At 45.6% G+C, this 21,034-nt stretch overlaps 2 protein-coding genes across 6 annotated transcripts in view; both read right to left on the bottom strand.

Annotated features, from left to right (window-relative positions):
• Positions 1-10,208, bottom strand: part of LOC121683541 (WD repeat-containing protein 49-like) — a 21,749-nt gene extending 11,541 nt beyond the window's left edge. For 3 of the 4 annotated variants that reach the window (XR_006022820.1, XM_042063176.1, XM_042063178.1), the window contains exons 1-9: positions 9,247-10,208; positions 8,970-9,003; positions 8,573-8,764; positions 7,299-7,730; positions 6,452-6,628; positions 5,988-6,159; positions 1,343-1,510; positions 941-1,089; positions 1-150 (exon numbers count right to left, since the gene is read on the bottom strand). The exon at positions 1-150 is cut by the window's left edge and continues 84 nt beyond it. Coding sequence is in view for 3 of the 4 variants with exons in the window: in XM_042063176.1 (XP_041919110.1) it covers positions 1-150; positions 941-1,089; positions 1,343-1,510; positions 5,988-6,159; positions 6,452-6,628; positions 7,299-7,730; positions 8,573-8,653 (1,329 nt within the window). In the remaining variant the exon portion in view is untranslated. The remainder of the gene's footprint in view (positions 151-940; positions 1,090-1,342; positions 1,511-5,987; positions 6,160-6,451; positions 6,629-7,298; positions 7,731-8,572; positions 8,765-8,969; positions 9,004-9,246) is intronic. The other variant, XM_042063177.1, reaches the window with a different exon arrangement.
• Positions 10,209-10,294: 86 nt separating this feature from the next.
• pdcd10a (programmed cell death 10a) lies at positions 10,295-21,030 on the bottom strand. 2 transcript variants are annotated; one of them, XM_042063188.1, is made up of 8 exons: positions 20,874-21,030; positions 17,085-17,258; positions 14,642-14,695; positions 14,048-14,165; positions 12,653-12,782; positions 12,113-12,191; positions 11,657-11,739; positions 10,295-11,030 (listed from the first exon to the last, which is right to left on the bottom strand). In XM_042063188.1, exons 2-8 carry the CDS (start codon positions 17,172-17,174, stop codon positions 10,949-10,951), a joined length of 636 nt encoding a protein of 211 aa, XP_041919122.1. In that variant the 5' UTR covers positions 17,175-17,258; positions 20,874-21,030; the 3' UTR covers positions 10,295-10,948. The 2 variants fall into 2 exon arrangements, with proteins under 2 accessions (XP_041919122.1, XP_041919123.1); XM_042063189.1 differs by having other exon boundaries at positions 12,653-12,779.
• Positions 21,031-21,034: the final 4 nt, after the last annotated feature.

The following is a 21,034-nucleotide window of genomic DNA, read 5'->3' as shown; positions in this document are numbered from 1 at the left end:
GAGCAGCAGGAGCTGGCTGTTGAAGGAGAGGAGCAGGCGGCTGTGCTCCTCGTGGAGGAACAACAGCGTCTGGCACTCCTGGGTCTTGGGGAAGATGCCGGCCACGCGCTGGACACACAGCTGGCTGGAGACGTCCCACAGTCTTAGCACCTGTGTGTGTGTGCGTGCGTGCGTGCGTGCGTGCGTGCGTGCGTGCGTGCGCGAACACATGTGTGACAGAGAGCGAGAGTGTGTGAGGAAGAGAAAGAAAGAAAATAGCCCACAGCATAAACGTTCACTGTAATAGGGAGTCAAAATGTGTAACAACAGAAAAGAAGGAAAACTCAGACAGCATATCACAGAGCATCTCATGCCCTCCAAAAACAGGAAGACAAAGCACCAAGTCAGAGCACCTCAGGAGATAGAGGGGAAAGAAGGCCTTTATTCCCGCGCTTTCACAGTCAACAGCTCTCAGGCTTCCTTTCTGCCTCTGCCCATGCTTCCCCCAGTACCCCTCTCCGACACGCTTTCTTTTCCTGTCTCTTTTTTAGTCCCTGCCAAAACCTTTACCCAACTAACTTCGCCTCAATTATGGGAGAAACAGCAGAAAAATACTGTGATCGTGCTGATGAAAAATGTCTACTCTGCAGCGTTAAGACATTGCGTTTCAGAACAGGTCTCCAGACAAATGTGTTTTTTACCAAGATAACAGCCGACTGGAAGGAATGTGGCTCTGATTTGGAGTGCATCTCCTGAAACAACCACCAGTGTTAAATGACAGATCATATCGTTTCGAACACTCTCTCTCTCTTGAAATTTTCTACAGTGGTTGCTCAACAAAGCTTTTGGGAAACACAGCCCTGGGTGACTGATTGGTGATAACTTTAACAGATGACCCAGCAACCCCTCTGAGCCTCCGATCCTTAACCCCCCATCTGTGTAGTTCTGAGCTGTATGCTACCTTGTCTTTGGAGAAGCTGAGCAGCTGTCTCTTTCCCAGGATGAAGCGCACGGCCAGCACACTGCTCATGTGGCCTCTCAGGATGCCCACAGGCTTGGACGTGACGTAGGGGTTCCACAGGTACACGTGCTGGTTGAGGCCTGCGGTGGCTGAGGAGCAGGTCAGCAGGAGGAAGCACTTGAGTTTATCAACACCAATCTAACAACAATTAACACCACCATCTTTACATTGGATTCATATTTGCCACTGTGAGGTTTGGATGAGGATATAGCGCTCCAGTATCTTGACCAAATGAACACCAGTCAAGGAAGAATACTAGTTCCTGTACAGAACAGAGCTCTCTGTGGGGCAGCTGAAAGCTTTATGTGATCATATTCACCTCTGTTAAGTGGTTGGCCATACCTATGAGATTAAGAGTCGGGTGGTAGTCCAGGTCACTGATGCCCGTGTGTGTGTTGAATTGGGTGACTCTGAGGGGCGAGCCCTCCGTCTCCCTCCAGGCCAACACCAGGCTGCCCTGGCCACTCCAGGAGCAGGACACCACAGCTTCCAACGGGCCCAGGAACCGCACTGGTACAGGGGAGGAGGAGTGAGAGAGAGGGAGAGGAAGAAAGTGTTGTAACAGACAAGGAGTAAAATAGGAACAAAAGGGTTATGAGGTGAAGCTAAACCATTAGTCATAAGGATGATGGGGGAAGAAAAGTGGGCAGCTTATTCAGGCGTTCAAATGGCAAATAAACTGAACTTGAACTATTTGGCTACAACAGAGTGTTGGCCCAGAGAAATGCATTGGGTATTATGAAAGCAAAAGGCAAAATAATGATGCAGAAAACAGGAGGAGGGGTGAAGCAGAGGTCTGTAGGGGAGACGAGGGGCAGAGCAGACGGCGTGCTGACCAGTCCACACATTCTCACTCTAGAAAAGATTAAGTCCAGTTAAGAGTTCTGGCACCTAACCGATGGCTATTTTAGGCAGGAGTGAGTCAGTGAGCTCTTGAGCACATTGTTCCCCCTTTTTCAGAAACTCATCAAAGGACGGGGAGAAGAAATGACGTGTGCCCGTAGAGAATCAGCGCTGATGGCGCGCCACAGCAATCCATTTGATCAACTCTTCAGAGCCTGATGACTAATGCTGAATCACACCCTTACGACACAACCAGCAGAGAAGCTCCTGAGATCTGTTGTCACCACCTGTCCCCACACATGGAGACACAAGGGAAGAGGGATTCTCTCTCTAAACATTTAAATTGAACAGTTACGTTTTATAAAGGACTTTGGTATTGCTATTGGCTGTTGTAGCGGAGCATTACTACTGGCTGTTGTAGCCGAGGTAATGGAAGTTGTCGTGGTAACTAATAGTGAGTAGTAAGTAATACCTCAGGAGATGCAACACAACAAAAATCAATGTTAATTTCCTCACATTCAATTGCAGTTTTAGCCACTTACAAGGCAATTCTACTGGAAAATAGCTGATTTTAAGTAAACACTACAAATCTGCATGTTTTGCTGGAAGAGCAGATACACATCTTGCAGCTACACATCTTGCAGCTACACATTGGGGCAGCCGTGGCCTACTGGTTAGCACTTCGGACCTGTAACCAGAGGGTTGCCGGTTCGAACCCTGACTAAGTGCCCTTGAGCAAGGCACCTAACCCGTCACTGCTCCCCGAGCGCCGCTGTTGTTGCAGGCAGCTCACTGCGCCGGGATTAGTATGTGCTTCACCTCACTGTGTGTACACTGTGTGCTGTGTGTGTTTCACTAATTCATTGATTGGGATAAATGCAGAGACCAAATTTCCCTCACAGGATCAAAAGTGTATATATACTAATACTATATACTTACACTTATACATCTGAGGTGTGCATTCATTCCCGACACCACTTGAAACTGTGAGCTCTGGTCAAGGCAGTGTGGAACTGTTTGTTGATGTTAAGCATGCTTGGATACTATGCATATGCATACCGGTATGTAACACTATGTTTGTTGATGTTAAGCATGCTTGGATACTATGCATATGCATACCGGTATGTAACACTATGTTTGTTGATGTTAAGTATGCTTGGATACTATGCATATGCATACCGGTATGTAACACTATGTGCTTAAAGTGCTGTGTACTTCATAAAGTTATTACACTATACGTCATCATATTATACTATATGAAAGTGCATGTTACAAGATTAAGGGTTAAGGGTTAGTATGTAGATACATGATATATATATTAATGTACATTATTGATGTTAATTGTTTTCTACTGAAGACAGCCACTTCATCCAGTGTGGAATCAAACCAAAATACTGTATTTGTGTGTGTGGCCTTCTATCTCTGTGGCCCTTGTTTGTAACTGCCAGAGGAACTCAAGGAACTCAAGACACACATACACACAGACACAGAGAGACAGATATGCACACGTGTGTGCACACACACACACACACACACACACACACACACAAAAGCATGTCTAATCCTTAACACCAGACAGATTCTCCGGGGGTGAGAGACTTCAAAAAGAGCCAGCCTTCCGCCTCCGAGATAGAGCAACCCTGCAAATTTCAATTAATAAGTCCTTTTCATGTTCTGTTGTGTTTTCATTCTGCTCGCTCGTGTTTGTTGCTCTTGTTTGTTTCAACTTCCATTCTCCTCTTGTCATTCTGCCCACCCCCACCCCCACCCCCGCCTCTCTCTTCTGGGCCTCGTCTCCCACTCGGTCCCTTGCCTCCGGGTGACCCTCCCTCCGCGTGTCCAATCTCCCTCTCCCCGCTCTCTTCCACAGGGGCACTGGAGGGTCATCAGATTCCTCCGCGCATTCTGCATGGACTCCTACAGAGGTCTAAAGAGCCATTTCGAATCAGTCAATAAGAGCTGCTTTCATCCTCTTAAGCGGCACACACTCCATGCTTTTGGGCTCGTGCTGTAGGCTTGGCAGAGTGATGCATCAAGGCCTCAGCTACGAACCAACCATAGGGCAGGCACTGGGGTCTTGCACATGAGATAATGATATACTGTCGACAATACTGTCTACTCTCTCTCTCTCTCTCTCTCTCTCTCTGTCTTCCTCTCCACTGGACTATCCAAAGGACATCATCAGGATGCTCTCAGAGGATGGCGAGGCAGCGTGCGCTCTGTCATGTTTGCTTCAGTGATCTTATGGGAAACAGCAGGCTGGCAGACAGTGATGGAGGCAAAACGAGAGAGAGCACAGGGAGTGAGAAATAGAGAGAGAGAGAGAGAGAGAGAGCATACTCACGTGCGTAGGCCCCATGTTTATGCGGAGGGAGTTGCCGCAACGGGCTAATTGCTAATCTGCATGCGTGCTCAGCAGCCCCTAGGCGACAGCCCGTGAAGCAAGGGGGCCGCGTGACTGACTACCGCAGAGTATCTGATGAGGCCGCCGATGAAACGGCCACCGTGGGGACCAAGTGCTGAGGCCCCAACTCTCATCCCCGAGGTGTGAGGGAAGGACACTAAGTCATTATGATGTGCATGTGTGTGTGAAAGAGAGAGAGCAATAGAGAAAGAGAGAGAGAGAAAAAAAGAGATAGATTGTATGAGAGATCAGTGTGTGTGTGTGTGTGTGTGTGTGTGTGTGTGTGTGTGTGTGTGTGTGTGTGTGTGTGTGTGTGTGTGTGTGTGTGTGTGTGTGCAGGTACATAGTCTGTGCATGTTCCCATGTGTGTGTGTTTCTAGTGGATGCATGTGTGTGCATGTATCTGTAAATCGATCTCCATATAATGGCAATGTGTGTGTTTGTGTACATAAATGTGAATGCTCCAGTGACATCAAATTAGACTGTGAAATCAAACTATCCAATCATCACACAGTTGAAACTTATTAGGTGTGACATTGGAGGGGAATAAACACTGCTGATGCATGACCTTGACCGCGCTGAGCGAACGCTTAAACATATTAATTAATATTTGGGACTCATGCAGAGGAGACGATTGTCTGACTCAGTCAAGAGCTCTTTAGAAAGCTCGCCACGCTGTCAGTCCACTGACACATAGCATTAATGTCTCAGGTGCCATCGCCAACGTACCTGCTGACTAGTATTACATACCGACAAAACACATCTACAACACACAAATCACATTAGAGATAAACACACACACACACACACACACACACACACACACACACACACACACACACACACACACAGTGATGCATAGAAAGGTTATGGTTCACTAACATTTCTTAATTACAGTTAGTTACTGGAAGCTAATGGCCAATATATGCTATTCTTATCTTGCATTTTTATCACCACAGTATTCATAGTAATAAGGTGCCTGACATAAAAAAAAAGGTTTAATATTATCTCCAGAGGAAAGTCTACAGAGAGTCACTGTAATATTTTTTGAGTACTTTCAATCTACTTTAGGAATGGGCCTACTATAAAAAAAATATACGCCACTATCTTACTGTCAGCAATTAGGCAGGAAATTATTGTTATGACATTTTATATTGTCCTACTGTTTAACATATCCAAGTTAAACTGGATATGCAATATACAGAAGGGCTGAAATAGTTGGATCCCAAACCATTATACCTCCTAGTCCGTTCTAACTTCTGTTTATATAAGCTCATTATATCTTCTCACCTGCACTACCCCAACATCAGACATAAAGTTTAATGTGTTGGGAAAAGAGTTAATATATTGTCACATCATTTCTACATAACGATACCATGCAATTGTGACTTAGAGAAATGCACTACAAAGTAGTTCTACTTTAATATACTATACAAATCACAAAAAATGCTGATTTCATGCAAATTACAAACGGTATTCATTTCATTTTGGTGCCTAAGCAGATAGCTTGTTGAACATTTATAGCAGATAACCTTGAGATGTTAATAGGCCAGATGAGAAAGCGAACCGCAGAGTGCAGACTTGAATACATGAAGTGTCTGAGAGGCTCAAAGATGCATTACTCACACTAAAGTTTGAACATCTTTAAAAAGAAGTATCTGCTGTAGAGTTGCAGTGATGGTTTGTCTGTTGGTGCAGGAGAGGGAGGCAGTGGGGAGATGTGGCTGAGGCTGGACTCACCTTTACGGACCCAGCTGTGGCCGTGGGCAATGTGTGCGCTGGTGTAGCAGCAGCGGTGTTGGCCCTCGGCCAGCTCGGCCCACTGGATGACCACCGTGGCTTCCTGCTCCACCGACACACTGGGCCTCTCAAACAGGGCGATCTGAGCCGTCCGGAAACAGACCACAGTCACCTAGCCCAGACCACACACACACACACCCACCCACACACACACACATATACACATATACACACACACACACATACACACACACACACACACACACAGCACAGAAGTGTCCACTGATACAGCTGCCATGATGCACTGCAGGCTGCCTGATGCTGTCAAACAGACTATGTCAAAAACATAGATAAGTATGTAGTTTTGCTCACTGACCACAAAATGATTTGCTGTGTTGAATGTAAAATAGCTTTGGAGTCCAGAGCTTTAAATAGCTTTGGAGTTCCATTTCATTAACTCTCACCTTCCCTCCCACGTCCCCCAGACTCAGCACGGCCTGGTCGGGATCCTGTGGGTTGTACCAGTAGTCCAGGGCGATGGGAGTGTGCCTCAGGCCCTGTAATTTGTACTGACAACTGAACTCCTGCTTGGAGAGCAGATCGTAGAAACAGATCTCCTTGCTGGTGAAACCAACCGCGACCTGCAGAAGACAGGAGGTAGAGAGAGAGAGAGAGAGAGGAAGGGTGAACAGGAGGGAGGGGTGGAGGATGTAAGGGAGTGGGACTTCAAGTGCTGCTATCATTAGAGCAAGTGAATCAGAGAGCCCAACCGAGGTCTAAAATATAGTGTCCTGGGAGAGATAGGTGCATAGCTGCCTTTGATATACAAATGCAGCCTTTCAATATTCAACAGTCACAGAGCTATATTTATCAGGGTGCTTATGTAGATGTGACGCAGGAAGGAGACGCCTTTTTAGCATTTCTTCAAATGTAAACAAAAAAGAACAAAAGACACAGGGCAAATGGACCAAAGCTAGGATAAACTTGCAAATCATTTTTAAAAGGTAAAATGCATGAAACTGCACACACTGAATTTCATTTAGTCCAACCCAATGCTAGATTCTCATAAGATAAAGTTCTACAGCAGGGACATCTTGTACAGTTCCTCTGACATTGAGTTAACGAATGCAACGATGGAAGATATCTGCATTAGGCCATCACATGAGAGCACACACAGGAAGAACCAGAGAATGTGACAGGCCGACAGACTGATGAATAGAGATGCAAATAGAGAGAGAGAGAGAGAGAGAGAGAGAGAGAAGTGAAAGTGTAGAGGAAAGAGGACTAAGCACTGACTTAGGATGCCTTTACCTTGTGGACATTGGGCAGCACAACCATGGCCGTTGCCCAGAGGTCTTTGGGCTTGACGGACTCGTTGGTCAGCCGGAGGCTCTTGAGGAGCCCCAGCTCGTCAGACCACACCCCCAGCACACCATCCTTGCTGAGGCTGACGAATCGGCTGGGACTGGAGCGCAGCAGCGCCACCCCCTGGACGGGCTCCCTGTGTGGAGAGGGCAGTGGACGCGGGGCTCTCCAGCGTGGCACGGTGGCCGCCCGCGCCTGCTCGTCCTGCTCGCACAGCTTCAGCAGCAGGAAGGTGGTCAGCCGAGTCCAGTCCAGACGGCCCTCCCGCGACACGTCCACGCTGTCGAACAGCTGGCCGTACTCCTCCCGCGTGCCGCGACCCACCGCCGCACACGCCCGCTCCATGAACTCCTCACGGCCCAGGCTGCTGCCCGCAGGCTGCGGAGGGCATATGGGGAGACAGTGGTCAGGTGAGGTCACCCACAGACACAGCAACGACTTCACCATCAGCTATCTACCACTCTAATCCATCAGGCTATGAAAACTCCCCTGAAGGAGAAATGTAAGGTTTACCCAGATTAGTGCAGTGGGAACTGCAGGAATAAGGGAGTGAGATTGGACAGATTCCCCTGGTGAATCATGAATCTTGGAAAACATCTGGGGAGAGTAATTAAAATGTCCTCACAGTGCTTAGGGGTTAGAAATCAATTTTCTTTTATTTAGCAAAAAAAGAGAACTCATTCATTTAAATGTCTGTTAAGACACTTGTGGTTGCTTTAAGCGATAATCAATTTTACACCCAGAGCTAGTCAGCTGATAAGTGGGACAGCAGTCTCAGCCAAGATCGAGCGAAGAAGTGGAGGCACAAAGAGAGGAGCTGCAGATATCCTGTGTCTCTTCTGTTGTTCTCAACAGCAGCATGTAAAGGGCAGCTTGAACAGATGTCCGCTCTATCAGCTGACAAGGATCAGGGCCAGATATGGGCCAAAGTCAGTGTTGTACAGTATCTGTGGTGCCAGTGGATAACAAAGAGACACTGCGAATACTGCAATTAGAAGAGGACAAAAACTGTGAAAAAGTGAGGATTTCATGCCCTCAAGTTGAAGCCAGAGGCAAGCAGGTATTATCACACTCTGCAAGGAACACAACTGAAGACAGCCAATGGGCAGGCTGCTTCTCTCTGTTCCAAAAGATGTCTCGGTGCTCCTTCAAAACATTGCATACACAAATTCACCTCAGGAGAATGTTTTCAGGCTTAGGTGTTCTCTCTCAGACCTTACCAGAAATAGGTTTTGCATTTTCACCAGGTCTTCCATACAGAGTCGACACTCCAATAATTCTGTCTCCCCGTGCGTCTCCATGGTTTCCGCCTGTCAGCTGCCAATCACCAGCGATCTTATGAGGGAATGGTGGGTGGAGGGGTGGTGGTGGTGGGAGGGTCTTGGCACTTGACTGATTGGATTGCTACAGGGCTACAGGGATAAGTTATGTCATAGTCACAAACAACAAGACCAAGGAGTATGTAGATCTACATGAGACTAACACATAGTTTTAACTCATGTTGAGGAGGCTGTAACTAGGTTGCTGGCATTTACAGTGCACAACACACTAACCGAGCTTGTTGTCATAGCATTAAGGTCATAAAATGAGGGATGTGCATAATGAGTAGGGGCTGACCTCTGATGCAGGACTATAAAACAGCACCAGGCTACTGCAGAGGGACACAAAAGAACAAGCCTGATGGAATTCCAACTCAGCCAGTGCCATTGCTGCACAGAACAGTGTTTATGGCCTCCAGTGATCATAAACACTGATCAGCGTAATCAGCAAAAATAGAACAGATGCAGCCATGACAACAAGAGATCTACAACGAAGTCCCTTTTTCAAGACTTACTTTATTCACGGAAAATGATTGATAAAATGTTGCTAAAGCAGATAGAAATGTGTTTCTTACCCAACATTGTGCACAAGGAGGGACGTTACACAGCTCAATCACACATCCGCACACTTCCACCTCAAAGCTCTTGTCCCTTAAAACACAAATCCTAGTGATGGAAGTTCCAAACACATCAACGCCACAGAGAAGAGCTTACTTTCCGCACGTCCACAGACCCCCAGACTGAGAGGGGGACTGAAGTGGACGAGAGGGAACTGTGGGAGACGTATACGCAGCGGTGGACACAGTCCAGGAGGCCACACAGACATTCACACACAATTTTCTTTTATTAGACCCCTCGTCCAAAGCCTCGGCTATGTCTCCAGGCAACTAGGCACCAGGAGAGGCTTGTGTTTGTGTCCAACCCAGTCGCCTATTCACAGATTGGACACAGGAGAGGAGCTTATCTTAGCACAATTACTGCCTACACCCGTTTAACAACTCTCTCTCACACACACATGCATGCACTCACCCACTCTCTTTCGCTGTAATGTGCATTCACCTAACTCATTCATGCTTTCTCACATAGAGAAATACACTGCACCTGCACTGACCCACTGCCACATATGAAATCACCCATGCTAGCACTCTCTCTCTAGTGGGAGGTGGAGATTACTTTCTAAATCCCTTTCAGCCAACTAATAACTTTGGTTTTGAGATTGAGACAAGGGTTGCTTAGTGGCTTTCTCTAGCAACAAAGGTCTGCCATGCAATGCTAATCCTATACCACATATAGTAAACTACTGTAGAAATACGGTCTCTTCATTGGCCTTTAAAAACACAAACTCTGAAGAGTTCAGAAATAAGCCTGTGTTCCCTGACAACACATCAGTATTCTTCTGGGGTGGGAGATGAGCATGGATGATTTCACCCAATGGCTTAATTGCTCTGAAAAACATGAGCTGATTGGAGGGCCTGGCGTGAAGTCTGTGTTTTACTTAATTAATGACCTCATACGAATTAAGGCTAACGATTTGGACTGTACAGAGAATGAGAACAGATGCACTGGAGGGCATTGAACACAGCACAGAAGATTCAAAGAGAAGAGAGGAGACAGACAAAAATCTCTGACATACCCAGGCAGTTTATTTGAACAGTTTTGTGACCACGTCAAATTAAATACACTCAACGTGCAGCTCTTATATCCAATTTCTTCAAAGCCTGGGTGTCAAAAGTAAGGGAGACAGGGGGAAATGTTATTATATTTACAGCATGGTCTAAAGGAATGTTCAATCACGTTCCATTTTCTTTTTAAGGCTCTTCATTTTTTTTTTATTTGGCGTCCTACTGTGCAGAACCAAAAGGTGTGTGTGGGGTGTGTTAGAAGTTAGCGTTCTCTGCGACAGGCTTCTGACTGACTCAGGACCCTGCTTGTGAAGCCGCCTCTCAGGGACGGAGAGAGGGAGGGCTGACCAGGGATCAGTCATACACCTGTGCACATCATGACACTTTCCTACACGCCCACAGGCCCCACTGACCCTGGACCAGTGCTACTGCAGAGGTGCTCCATGACCAGAGGGCCCAGTGATTGGGTAGTCATCAACACTGGCAATTTCTCCAGCAATAAAATAAAAGAATTGAAGAAGGGGGAAAAAAAAAGCCCACTACCCACAAAGCGGTGTCAATATAAATTATACAGCTCATAAAATCTTTACATTGTTCATATAAATGTGATCCTATTCCACATCTCTTTATTAAAATGATGAAAAAAAAAAAAAATCTATGGAACAGTTTTGAAGGTCTTGAGTATCAAGTTGGTTTGGTGGATGAGCCTGTTGGCACTGACAAACACGTTTATTGCCCTGTGAAGACAAGAAGGAGATTGGGAGAAAGGAGAGAGAAGGTGAGGGATGGGGCAGACCAAGAGAGAAAGAGAGAGGGGTGGGGCAGACCAAGAGAGAGAAGGTGAGGGATGGGGCAGACCAAGAGAGAGAAGGTGAGGGATGGGGCAGACCAAGAGAGAGAAGGTGGGGGATGGGGCAGACCAAGAGAGAGAGAGAGAGGGAGAGAGAGAGAGGGAGGTTAGGACATACAGAGAGCAACGGCAGTTCAACATAAAGCTCATTTATTCTTTAAGCATGCTCTTTTGTGCATGAGTCTTCAGAAATGCTCTCAAAAACATAAGAGGGAGAAAGCGCCTTCCTTTAGTAATGGAAAAGCATTCGGATGCCCCAGATCTAAACATAGCTCTACTTCAAACTAAGCAAACAATGTGGCTTTAGGCTAAGGCCATTCCCAGCAAACAGTTATTCTGTGATCTACAACAAAGCTTGAGTTTGGTTGTGACGAGTTGATTATCCCACGCAAGATGCTGCACTGAACTGAGCATGGGCAAAACACGCATGAAATTCAAATATGCAAGAATGGCCCTCAAGATGAAGAGGGAGATAACAACGGCACAAATAGGGTCAGGAGTAGGGAGACTTACTTTCCGTCTTTGAAGTATGTTTTCAGCGTGTCGCTAAAGCTTTTGGAATATTTCACAAACTCTTTCTTCTGATGTTCAAGTGCCTGGAAAACACGAAGGAAGATTTCTTGGCTCATTACCTCGGAATGTGTTTTTTTTCCCCCTCCCTTTTCTTATAAAAAAAAAAGACCTCTTCTCCTTGACGCAAAAAAAGCTGAGGGAAGGTAAATTAATTAGGCACTTCAGGTGGTGTGTGAGACTAGGATTTAGATGGAGAGAGTGTCTGAATAGGAAAGTGTTTAAGGGAAAGGGAGAGAGAGAGAGCGTGTGTGTGTGTGTGTGTATATCTGTGTGTGCATGTATATGTGTGTGTGTGTGTGTGTGTGTGTGTGTATATATATATATATATATATATATATATATATATATATATGTGTGCGTGTTCAGGAGAAAGTGTGTGAGTGTGTAGTCGTTTACCCTTCTGTTCTGGTACTGATATTTCTTGAAGACAATGTTGACTGTGTCCAATAGCTCCTTAATGGCACTGGCGATATCTCTGGGGAATGAGAGGGTGAGAGTGGTCAAACACACACACACACAGGCACACACTAGTCTGCAGCTCATTTGCAACTGGAAACTTCTCTTGCTCAGAAGTCAGTTTTTTCAATCCCAACTTTTGGATTTTAAATAGTGACTTACTGCATAAGTTACTTACAGTGTGACTCAGCAACTAAAGATGAAATATTATGAAATTGGAAAATGTGAACCCAGTAAGCAAAACACACATTTGCCTCTAGGAGAGATGTGGGCACATAGTGTGTGTGTGTGAGTGAGAGAGAGAGAGAACGAGAGAGAGAAAGAGAGAGAGAGAGAGACTTGTGGGTGAGCTTAAGACAGCCTTGTTGATATCATGGATGAGCATTTTTCAAAATAATCATATGTGAGTTATGCAAGTACGTGTGTGACTCTTCTGATGGTTTGTAGGAAGTGTGTGAGGGTGTGTATACATGTACTCACTTGATGGTCTGTAGGAAGCGTACCCGGTCGTTGATCTCGTCTGGGATTTTGCTGAGGATGTGTTTCAACGCCCGTGCTCTCTCGTTGAGATCATGGAACTCTCGTTCGGACCGGTCAATCATGTATTCTGCTAGGACACAGACACACACACACACACACACACACAATCACTCCACATCAGTCACCAGGGTAACAGCCAAGCTTTCACTCCATTGTCCTACAGCTTTCAGAGTGGGCCACTTCATTTGATATGTCCTCGCGGTGGACTGAAGCTCCTATTGAGTCCTACCAGAGGGCAGAGGTCTCCTAGAAAACTGGTATGTGCTGCTAGTGCTCATTGTATGAGAAGCTACTATGCTCCCAACCACAATGTCTGCTCACTGTTTCCTGCCTGACAGCTTGGCCGTAAGACTCACCTGTCTGCATACAAAAGACACATAACCATCCTGATACATGGGCCTCTATAGCCTCGCCATCAAATGCTGCAAACCAACGTGTCATAAAACCGCTCATGCACAGCTCCAAACCATATATAGGGCCCTATAACTCCACTATCGCATTAATATCCATCTCCTGCCCATCAATCAGCATGCACTTTAACCCTCAATGAAGGATTCACCAAGAGCACATACACATTTGCCTTCACAGATGTATGTGAGCTTCAGTGGGAATGTGCGCGCACACACACACACACACACGCACGCTACATAAACCTTCAATCAGTATCACTATCATTCTCCAATCAGCCCTTAAGCCTGCCTCATACATACACTCATACCCACCCACACCGACCCACACACACACCCGCGGGTCTGTCTGTCCGGCACAGGGGGGAAAGGATTACGGTGTGAGAGAGGCGAGGGGCTGAGATTACGGCGGGAGCAGGACAGCGGCGGATTAATGGCCCAGGTAAATTTAGAACTCAAACAGCAGCGCGGCGCCAGCCCCCGTTTGCCGCATGTGGCCGTGAATTCATTAGCAACATAAATCTGAAGATGGCACGGAAGAGAGAGCGAGCGAGCGAGCGAGAAGAAGGGGGGGAAAAACTGTTCATGTTGAGGAGAAAATTAAATTACAAGCAGAGGTGGGGGGAAATCATGCGTTTGCATTTGATCAGGCTTATATGTGATGGAACAGCGCCATCTAGGTGCAGAGTCATGCACACCACTATTCCAATGCTTTGTGTGACAGCAACAGCTCTGAAAGTATGCCCAAGGCCCGGAGTTAATATTAGTTAAAACTGAACTGGGGAATGTGGACCAGGCCACACTTAATACCTAACCACTGGCACACACCATCGTCAAGATCACTGCTATGATGCATGCACACACTTACTAGCGCGCACACACTTACTAGCGCGCACACACACACACGCACACACACAGCTTTCCTCACCTTCCACATCGTCTGCAGCCATGCGCAGTAAGGACTCTGGGAAGTTGACCTCCACGTTCTTCTTCTCCAGGACCTTCATGATGATGTCCTGTGTGAGGCCTGGGTTCTCCTTCTCTGCCTGCACAGGGAGGGCAGAGGGACAGCTGGGGTTGGCATCAGAACAGCACAGCAACACAGACCACTTTGCACATCCTTTCAGTCTTACTGGATGAGTGTGTAGGAAACTTAGGTGTTTAGGTGAAACTTACGTGTGTGTGTGTGTGTGTGAAATTATTTAAAAGCTTTTTTGTAGCACACAGTAAATTCTGAGATTAGAAAACACATTAATTGGTTTATTTGTTGCGTCTTGTAAAGATCCATGCAATTTAGATAAAGAAAGAAAATTGGTCTCACTCTTTCAGTCCACAGAGCTCATGTGAAGTGAAGATCACATTTGCAAATATGTTACTGAATCACTCAGTAATAGGGCCACTGCATTAAGGGTATTATGGTATTTATAAGCGGCATTAATGTGTCTGACTGGCTATAGAGATGGCCTTCCTTCCACGTGGAACGGGACAAAAAGTATAGTAAAAAGTCAGTGCGCATTCTTACCTTTATGAAAGCTGCCCTTAGGGTCTGTGCTGCAGACAGGTTCACTCTCTCCAGCTACAGGGATGGAAGGAGAGATGGAGAGAAAGAGAAGGAGACAAAGAACGATACACAATGGTCATTAAAGCTCTGCTGCAAACAGAGGATTGTCATGACTACTACAGAAGAATCACACCATCACACAATCTTCTGTGTCCCACATAAAGCCAGTGCGGAATTCACAGCATGCCCCAGCAAATGGGACTGCGTGTATGAATGGAACCAGAATCTAATCTAGAGGATCTTTGGTAATAGTGTTCATGAAAATGTGTGTGTGTGCCTTTTTACACAAAACTGCTCATTTGTAACACTGCAATGAGCTCCCTATTCATTTTAGTAGCCTCTGTAGCTTCAACGTGAGCTGAATCGCGATGGCGACTGGCAGAAAAAAAAACTGGCCAGTGACTGGCCAACCAACTTGACTGAGATGCTCTTTTACTTGTCCCGGGCCAGTGGGCCATTACTTATGTTAAACCTGAGACAGTAGGATTACATATTTGTAATGCTGTTAAAATAGTAGTATCGCATATTTGCTTGACAATGGTATTATACACTGAGTAGTAGGAGTAGGAGTAAAAATGGAGTAAAAATGACTGAGGACTGAAATCTCTGCTGCCATCTCTGTCTGTCTAACTGGTATTTGTGAGAGGCACGTGCAGCAGCAGGCCTGAGGCTCCTCAGACAGATTCATTTGCATGAGTGCCACAGGATATGAGCTCAGCCATCATCAGGTACTAAAGTACTCACCACAACTCTGACAAACACACATACCTCTATCTCTCTACACACACACACACACAGACACAGACACAAACAGACACAGACACCAGCTCATCTGCAGCACTTTGTGGGGTACTTTGACTGTTGTGAGAGCAGATGATGATGGCCTTGAAGCTTTTGAAACAAACACTCACACACACGCGCGCGCACGCACACGCTACCACCATCTGAACACTATCAAGCTCACCACAGCCCAAAATCCTTGCCGAGGGACTGAAGGGAGATCGTGTGCGGAATCCTTCAAAATACTGCCTAGTTATTAGCCGGGACTGAAATCCTCATTCAAATTCATGAAGTGGGCTCTTTAAGCCCATGATACTGACAGTGTAAGGCCTAGCTGAAACACCACCTAAATGTTAGGTGTTACTTTCAGATAGCACCTGACCATCTGGGATCCAGCCCAGATCGAATCTGATCTAGAGTCAGCTCCTGCGCATCCACAGCAAACCTCGCAGGGCAAAGCAGGGGCTCGTCAGATCAGTGGGTCCAGTAGAGGACAAACCTCGCAGGGCAAAGCAGGGGCTCCTCAGATCAGTGGGTCCAAGTGTGTGTGTCTTCTTAAGGACAGCACAGATCATGTTGAAATAGGAGAGGCCTCGTTGCTATAAAGTAATTACAGGCCCTGTCACACCACAGAGAGGAGCCAGTTTCATAACTTCTGATCGGATTACCCAATGGCAAGGTCTGTTGCAATCCCTACTAACTTCACAACACAAGAGTGTTTTCTGTGAGAAATCGTTGGCCTGAGGAGCTGCCTTTGATATTTTAGAGAGACAAAATGGGCTAAACACCTGACACTACATTCACATACATATGCCACGACAAAATGAGTCCTATGTTGCCGAAATCCATTTCGAGATATAGCGAGTTGAATGCAAAGGGTCGAAAAAATGACTAAATTATGTCTTTTTTTAATTTCACCACAAACACATTCCTTAACCTATTATCTATCACTCATTTACGTATCTTACTGTAAAACAACCTAGAAATATGATTTTGAAGGCCAAATGTGTAGGCTGCGCATTAAAGTTTGGATAAAAAAGTTGACTTTCCTTCTTTTTTTTTCCTCGTTCAGATGCTTGCTGTGTGAGAACAGGAAAGTTTCCATTTTCTTTGGTCTGATAACTATGTGTTGCTGACCAGATTCCTCACGGAGATTGCACCGGATTGGTTCGATTCAATTTGTTTTGGAGTTGGCGGCCTATTTAAAAGCAAAAACATTAGGCTATGCATTAGGCATTAGGCTATTGTTGTCTTTGTCGTCTCCAGAAGTTTATCGAACATTATATGCCATCTCACAAGTTATACAAATGCCTCACGAGTTTTACTGCCTGCTTTTCAGATCAAATAATAGAGAGATTCTAAAGCAATTCAATCTTTGGCTATGGATTTCTTTGGAGAATGGACAACAGAGATTGACAGCGACAGCACTAGGGCTGTTTTAATTCCAAAGGCATTTTTTTTTTATTTTGTCGAACTGCACTCATTTAGTCGTGGCACACCCCATATATGATTTAGTCATTATATCAAAATATAGTGTCAAAAAGATACTTCCTCATATGTCACTTTATGGCGTCACCGTGTGTCCTCTTGGTAAGAGGACCTGCTGTCAAAAGAAAAGTCCTACCTCACTGAAGACAGGGTACATAACGGCGTAGAGGGTCATGGAAACCATGGAGGTGTTGTCGGCTTCATTCTTCATCTCTTCCATTGTCATCCTTATCGAGTGGAGCAGGGGATCGAGGCGGATCTCTCACTCACTCTCTCGGCACCGCCCTGAGGGAAGGAGCCTAGACGATGCCTGCCACAGACAAGAGGAACACGGGTGTGAGGCGAGGGGAGAGTCTCATTTCAATGCCCACCTCGCAGCACTCACTAGAGCACCATGAGAAAGTGCTCTTTAGCCGAGGGTCGACATTTCCGCACAGGAACCAGACAAACATTAGACATACAGGTAAACATTAGACACGGAGTTCATGACATCTCTGAGGAGCGTATCTCCCACCACCCTGTGGTCCTATAAGGAAGTACTGAATACACTCCTTCCTTTCACTAGGATGAGGTCAAAGTCAACATGACGTATACATCTTCCAGGAACTGTCTTTTCCACTAGTAAATCAAAGCACCTTTCACTTCCAGTTAGGTTATCAGATCCCCACACACATGAGTCGGTGTGCCCTTAAAAACAGTGACATATTGACTGAGACTAAGAAACCCTGTAGTCACACAGCCCAGACTCTACGCAGCCGGCCCCACGCTAGTGGCAGCCGACCTGGCCTTTGGACCCCGCGTGGGAGACATTCGCGTCTTATCTGGATGACATTCTCACCGGGCGCGGCAGCGTCACCCCACACAGAGCGAGCCATTGCTAACGGTGGCACAGTCGGTTGGAATTACAGGGAGGCCTGGCCTTCTAAGAGAACATCCCCAGTGTGACGGACAAGGGCTGGCAGAGAGGAGAGGGAGAGGGAGGGAGGGGGAGGGAGTGACTGACGTTCCGTTCTGCCGCGCGCGACACACCTCTCCTGCGCTAAAAGGGTGAGAAAGATCTCATTCTTGCCACGTCCGTCTCTGCCCTAAATCCTGTCACGCCCTGTGCAACAGTGCTCCCATTCATGTCCCGTCACACCACTAACACCAGCTGACTGCTTCTTCTACTACAGTCCTACATAGCAGGCCAGTTACGGCAGTGTGTTTAAAGGCCATTCGGAAAAACACTAAACATGTTAGACCTTCAGTTTCAAAGTGTGTGTGTGTGTGTGTGTGTGTGTGTGTGTGTGTGTGTGTGTGTGTGTGTGTGTGTGTGTGTGAGAGACTGGGCAGAGGAAACATCACCACCCATTTATAGCCAACAAAGCTCTTTCAGGGGCCTCACTTGCCTGACATGGTGTATAGATATCTCGTCTCATTAGCTGTTATTTTAGGTTGTTAAAACATAGGCTACTTTACCACATAAAATCAAAGGCTTTACTGGCAGGTTATTAAACCTCTTTATATCTTCTGGATTCATTGTCCACATTAAGAGCCACTAGCAGCAGGATGGTTATGCTGGCATGAGGCCAGCAGACAGTTTAACAGAGCTAGAGCTTCAAGGACTCCACACCTTTGTTCTCCACACCTGTAAAAGTCATCCCCATAAAATCCATGAATTTGAATCTCTTGAAGTGTAACAGAGATAGACTGGTAGAGCAAGGTCCTAATAGCAGGCTGCTAGGCTTGATTCCTAGGAGGGACACATACATGACAATGTCGCACAATATTATTTGTGCCGGCCCACCACAATATCAACATTGACCACCACACAATGATTTTCCAGGTTGTACTAAATTGTGCTTAAATCTGGTGAGCATCATAACCACACTGCGCTAATTTGTTAAAAACTGTTGCATTCAAGTTAATTCTGCAAACCTACCACCACAAATAGAATTTAATTCTGTGGGAAACACTGGACAGTAAGTAGTCTATAAGTCAAAATAGCATTTGACAGTATGACACAGATTCTAAATTATTGTAGAAAAAAATACAGTTTATTGCATAATCAATACTGGCTGTATTGTAAAACATAAAGAATCTCAATAATATTGTATCATGGCCTAAATATTCTGATTGTATAATATCAATTCTGTGGCAATTTTCACCCTACGCAACACGTCCACGCCTCTGTACAGCTTTTACCATAGACTCATACCCACTATTTACAATGACAAGTAAAGGCAGTTATGTATCGTTTTCTGGTTCATCCTTCGTTCACATACTTAAGTATAAGTATATATGAAGGGTTCAGATGCAAAAGCCTCTAAATGCCACCTATGTCAAAAATGAGAAAGATTTCAAGAGAGTTCCATTATCAGCATCATAGTTGGCCCCACAAGACTTCCTTTTTAACATTCCATATGTTATCTTAATGGAGAGGAAGTAGATTGGGGCCCAAATAGAACGTTCAAGCATTGTTTTTGTTTTTATTGTTGAAAGGGTCTATACTCTTCTGATCCCGTGAGGGAAATTTGGTCTCTGCATTTATCCCAATCCGTGAATTAGTGAAACACACTGCACACACTGCACACAGTGAACACACAGTGAGGTGAAGCACACACTAATCCCGGCGCAGTGAGTTGCCTGCAACAACGGCGCTCGGGGAGCAGTGAGGGGGTTAGGTGCCTTGCTCAAGGACACTTCAGCCGTGGCCTACTGGTCAGTGTTCGAACCGTCAACCCTCCGGTAACAAGTCCGAACCGCTACCCAGTAGGCCACGGCTGCCCCAACTTATGCTAGTAACTTACAATGGCGGAAATGGTCAATAAATGGCAGCGATGCCAGCTGCTAGAAATCAATATCAGAAATGAAAGGTTAAGGCGGCTGATAAAATGGCTTTACAAAGTCTGACGATAAAACGTAATCGAATTTAATAGCGAGCCACCAGGAGGCTAAACGACAGTAAACGAAACCTAACCTGGGGCAACGTCCAGCTAGACAGCTAGCGATAGCACAACTAGCGAATGTTATTGGAGTTAACTTTAACGTTACATTTTGTTTAGGAGTCGTTCTTGTCGCAGATATCAATGACTGATATAAACACAACAGCCCACCGATGACTCCTTTTGGCCAGAAATACTGGCACTCAAAATGAAAGCCAGAAAAAAAATGCTGAATTTATCAGCTCCATTTGTCAGCCCAATGTATGCTAGTCAACAACCGCCATGCTAAAGTTATCTTGCGAGAAATAGAAGCTAACTTACAGCAGCAACGGGACGGTTGTATTAATATTATGACTCTGATCTTATACGAAAAAAGGTTGAATGTCTGACAAAAATAGCCTGAAGTTACATTTTGACCGACTGTTATCATGACACCTCATCTTAAGTACATGTCATTTTTTAATATCTCTGGGCGAACAGTAAAAAAACAACCGCGATGTTAACGTTATCCCTCTCAGCTAGAATAGGTAACGTTAACGTTAGCCAAACACACTAAAGTTAATCTGCGTTCAATTGTTTTCTCCTGGTCATGATAGCATTTAATAGTTTACATCAATCTCACATTAATAGCCAGAGATTATTCGAGTCAGGCCCAATAAGGCTCTGGAGTGTTGACGGTCATTTTAGTTGGTGGCAGAAGTTTGCTAGCATTCTATAAGGTTTGCTAACTAGAACTAACCCGCTAGCAAGCTTCCTAAGCTAATTAAACATTGTGGTAGCTGCTAGTGAAAGCAACTAGCTCTAGTTGCCAAGGGCTTTCGCAAATATTAGATACATGCTAGCTAACGTTAGCTAGTTAGCTGAAGAAGTTACTCGTTGAAGGTCCATGTTTAACGTAGCTAACGTTAACTGGGTTGGCAGCTTGTTATAGTTTGCATTTTAGCGTATAGTGTTAAAGAGTAACATACATAAGGTAAATGTGTCGTTGATATGTACCCTACCTGATTGGAGGCGTCTGTGTTACCCTTAAATGCTAGCTTCAACAGACAAAAAAAATGTTTTCTTTTATCAATCTAACTTGCCATTAGATTGTGGAGGACGGAAGTTTTCGGCATGATCAGAATGCGAGTGGTCTAGCCCACTGTAAACACCAATCAGAAAG

This window comes from Alosa sapidissima, chromosome 15 (assembly GCF_018492685.1).
Source record: "Alosa sapidissima isolate fAloSap1 chromosome 15, fAloSap1.pri, whole genome shotgun sequence".
NCBI classification, from domain to species: domain Eukaryota; kingdom Metazoa; phylum Chordata; class Actinopteri; order Clupeiformes; family Clupeidae; genus Alosa; species Alosa sapidissima.
This window is presented reverse-complemented; position numbering and strand designations above follow the sequence as displayed.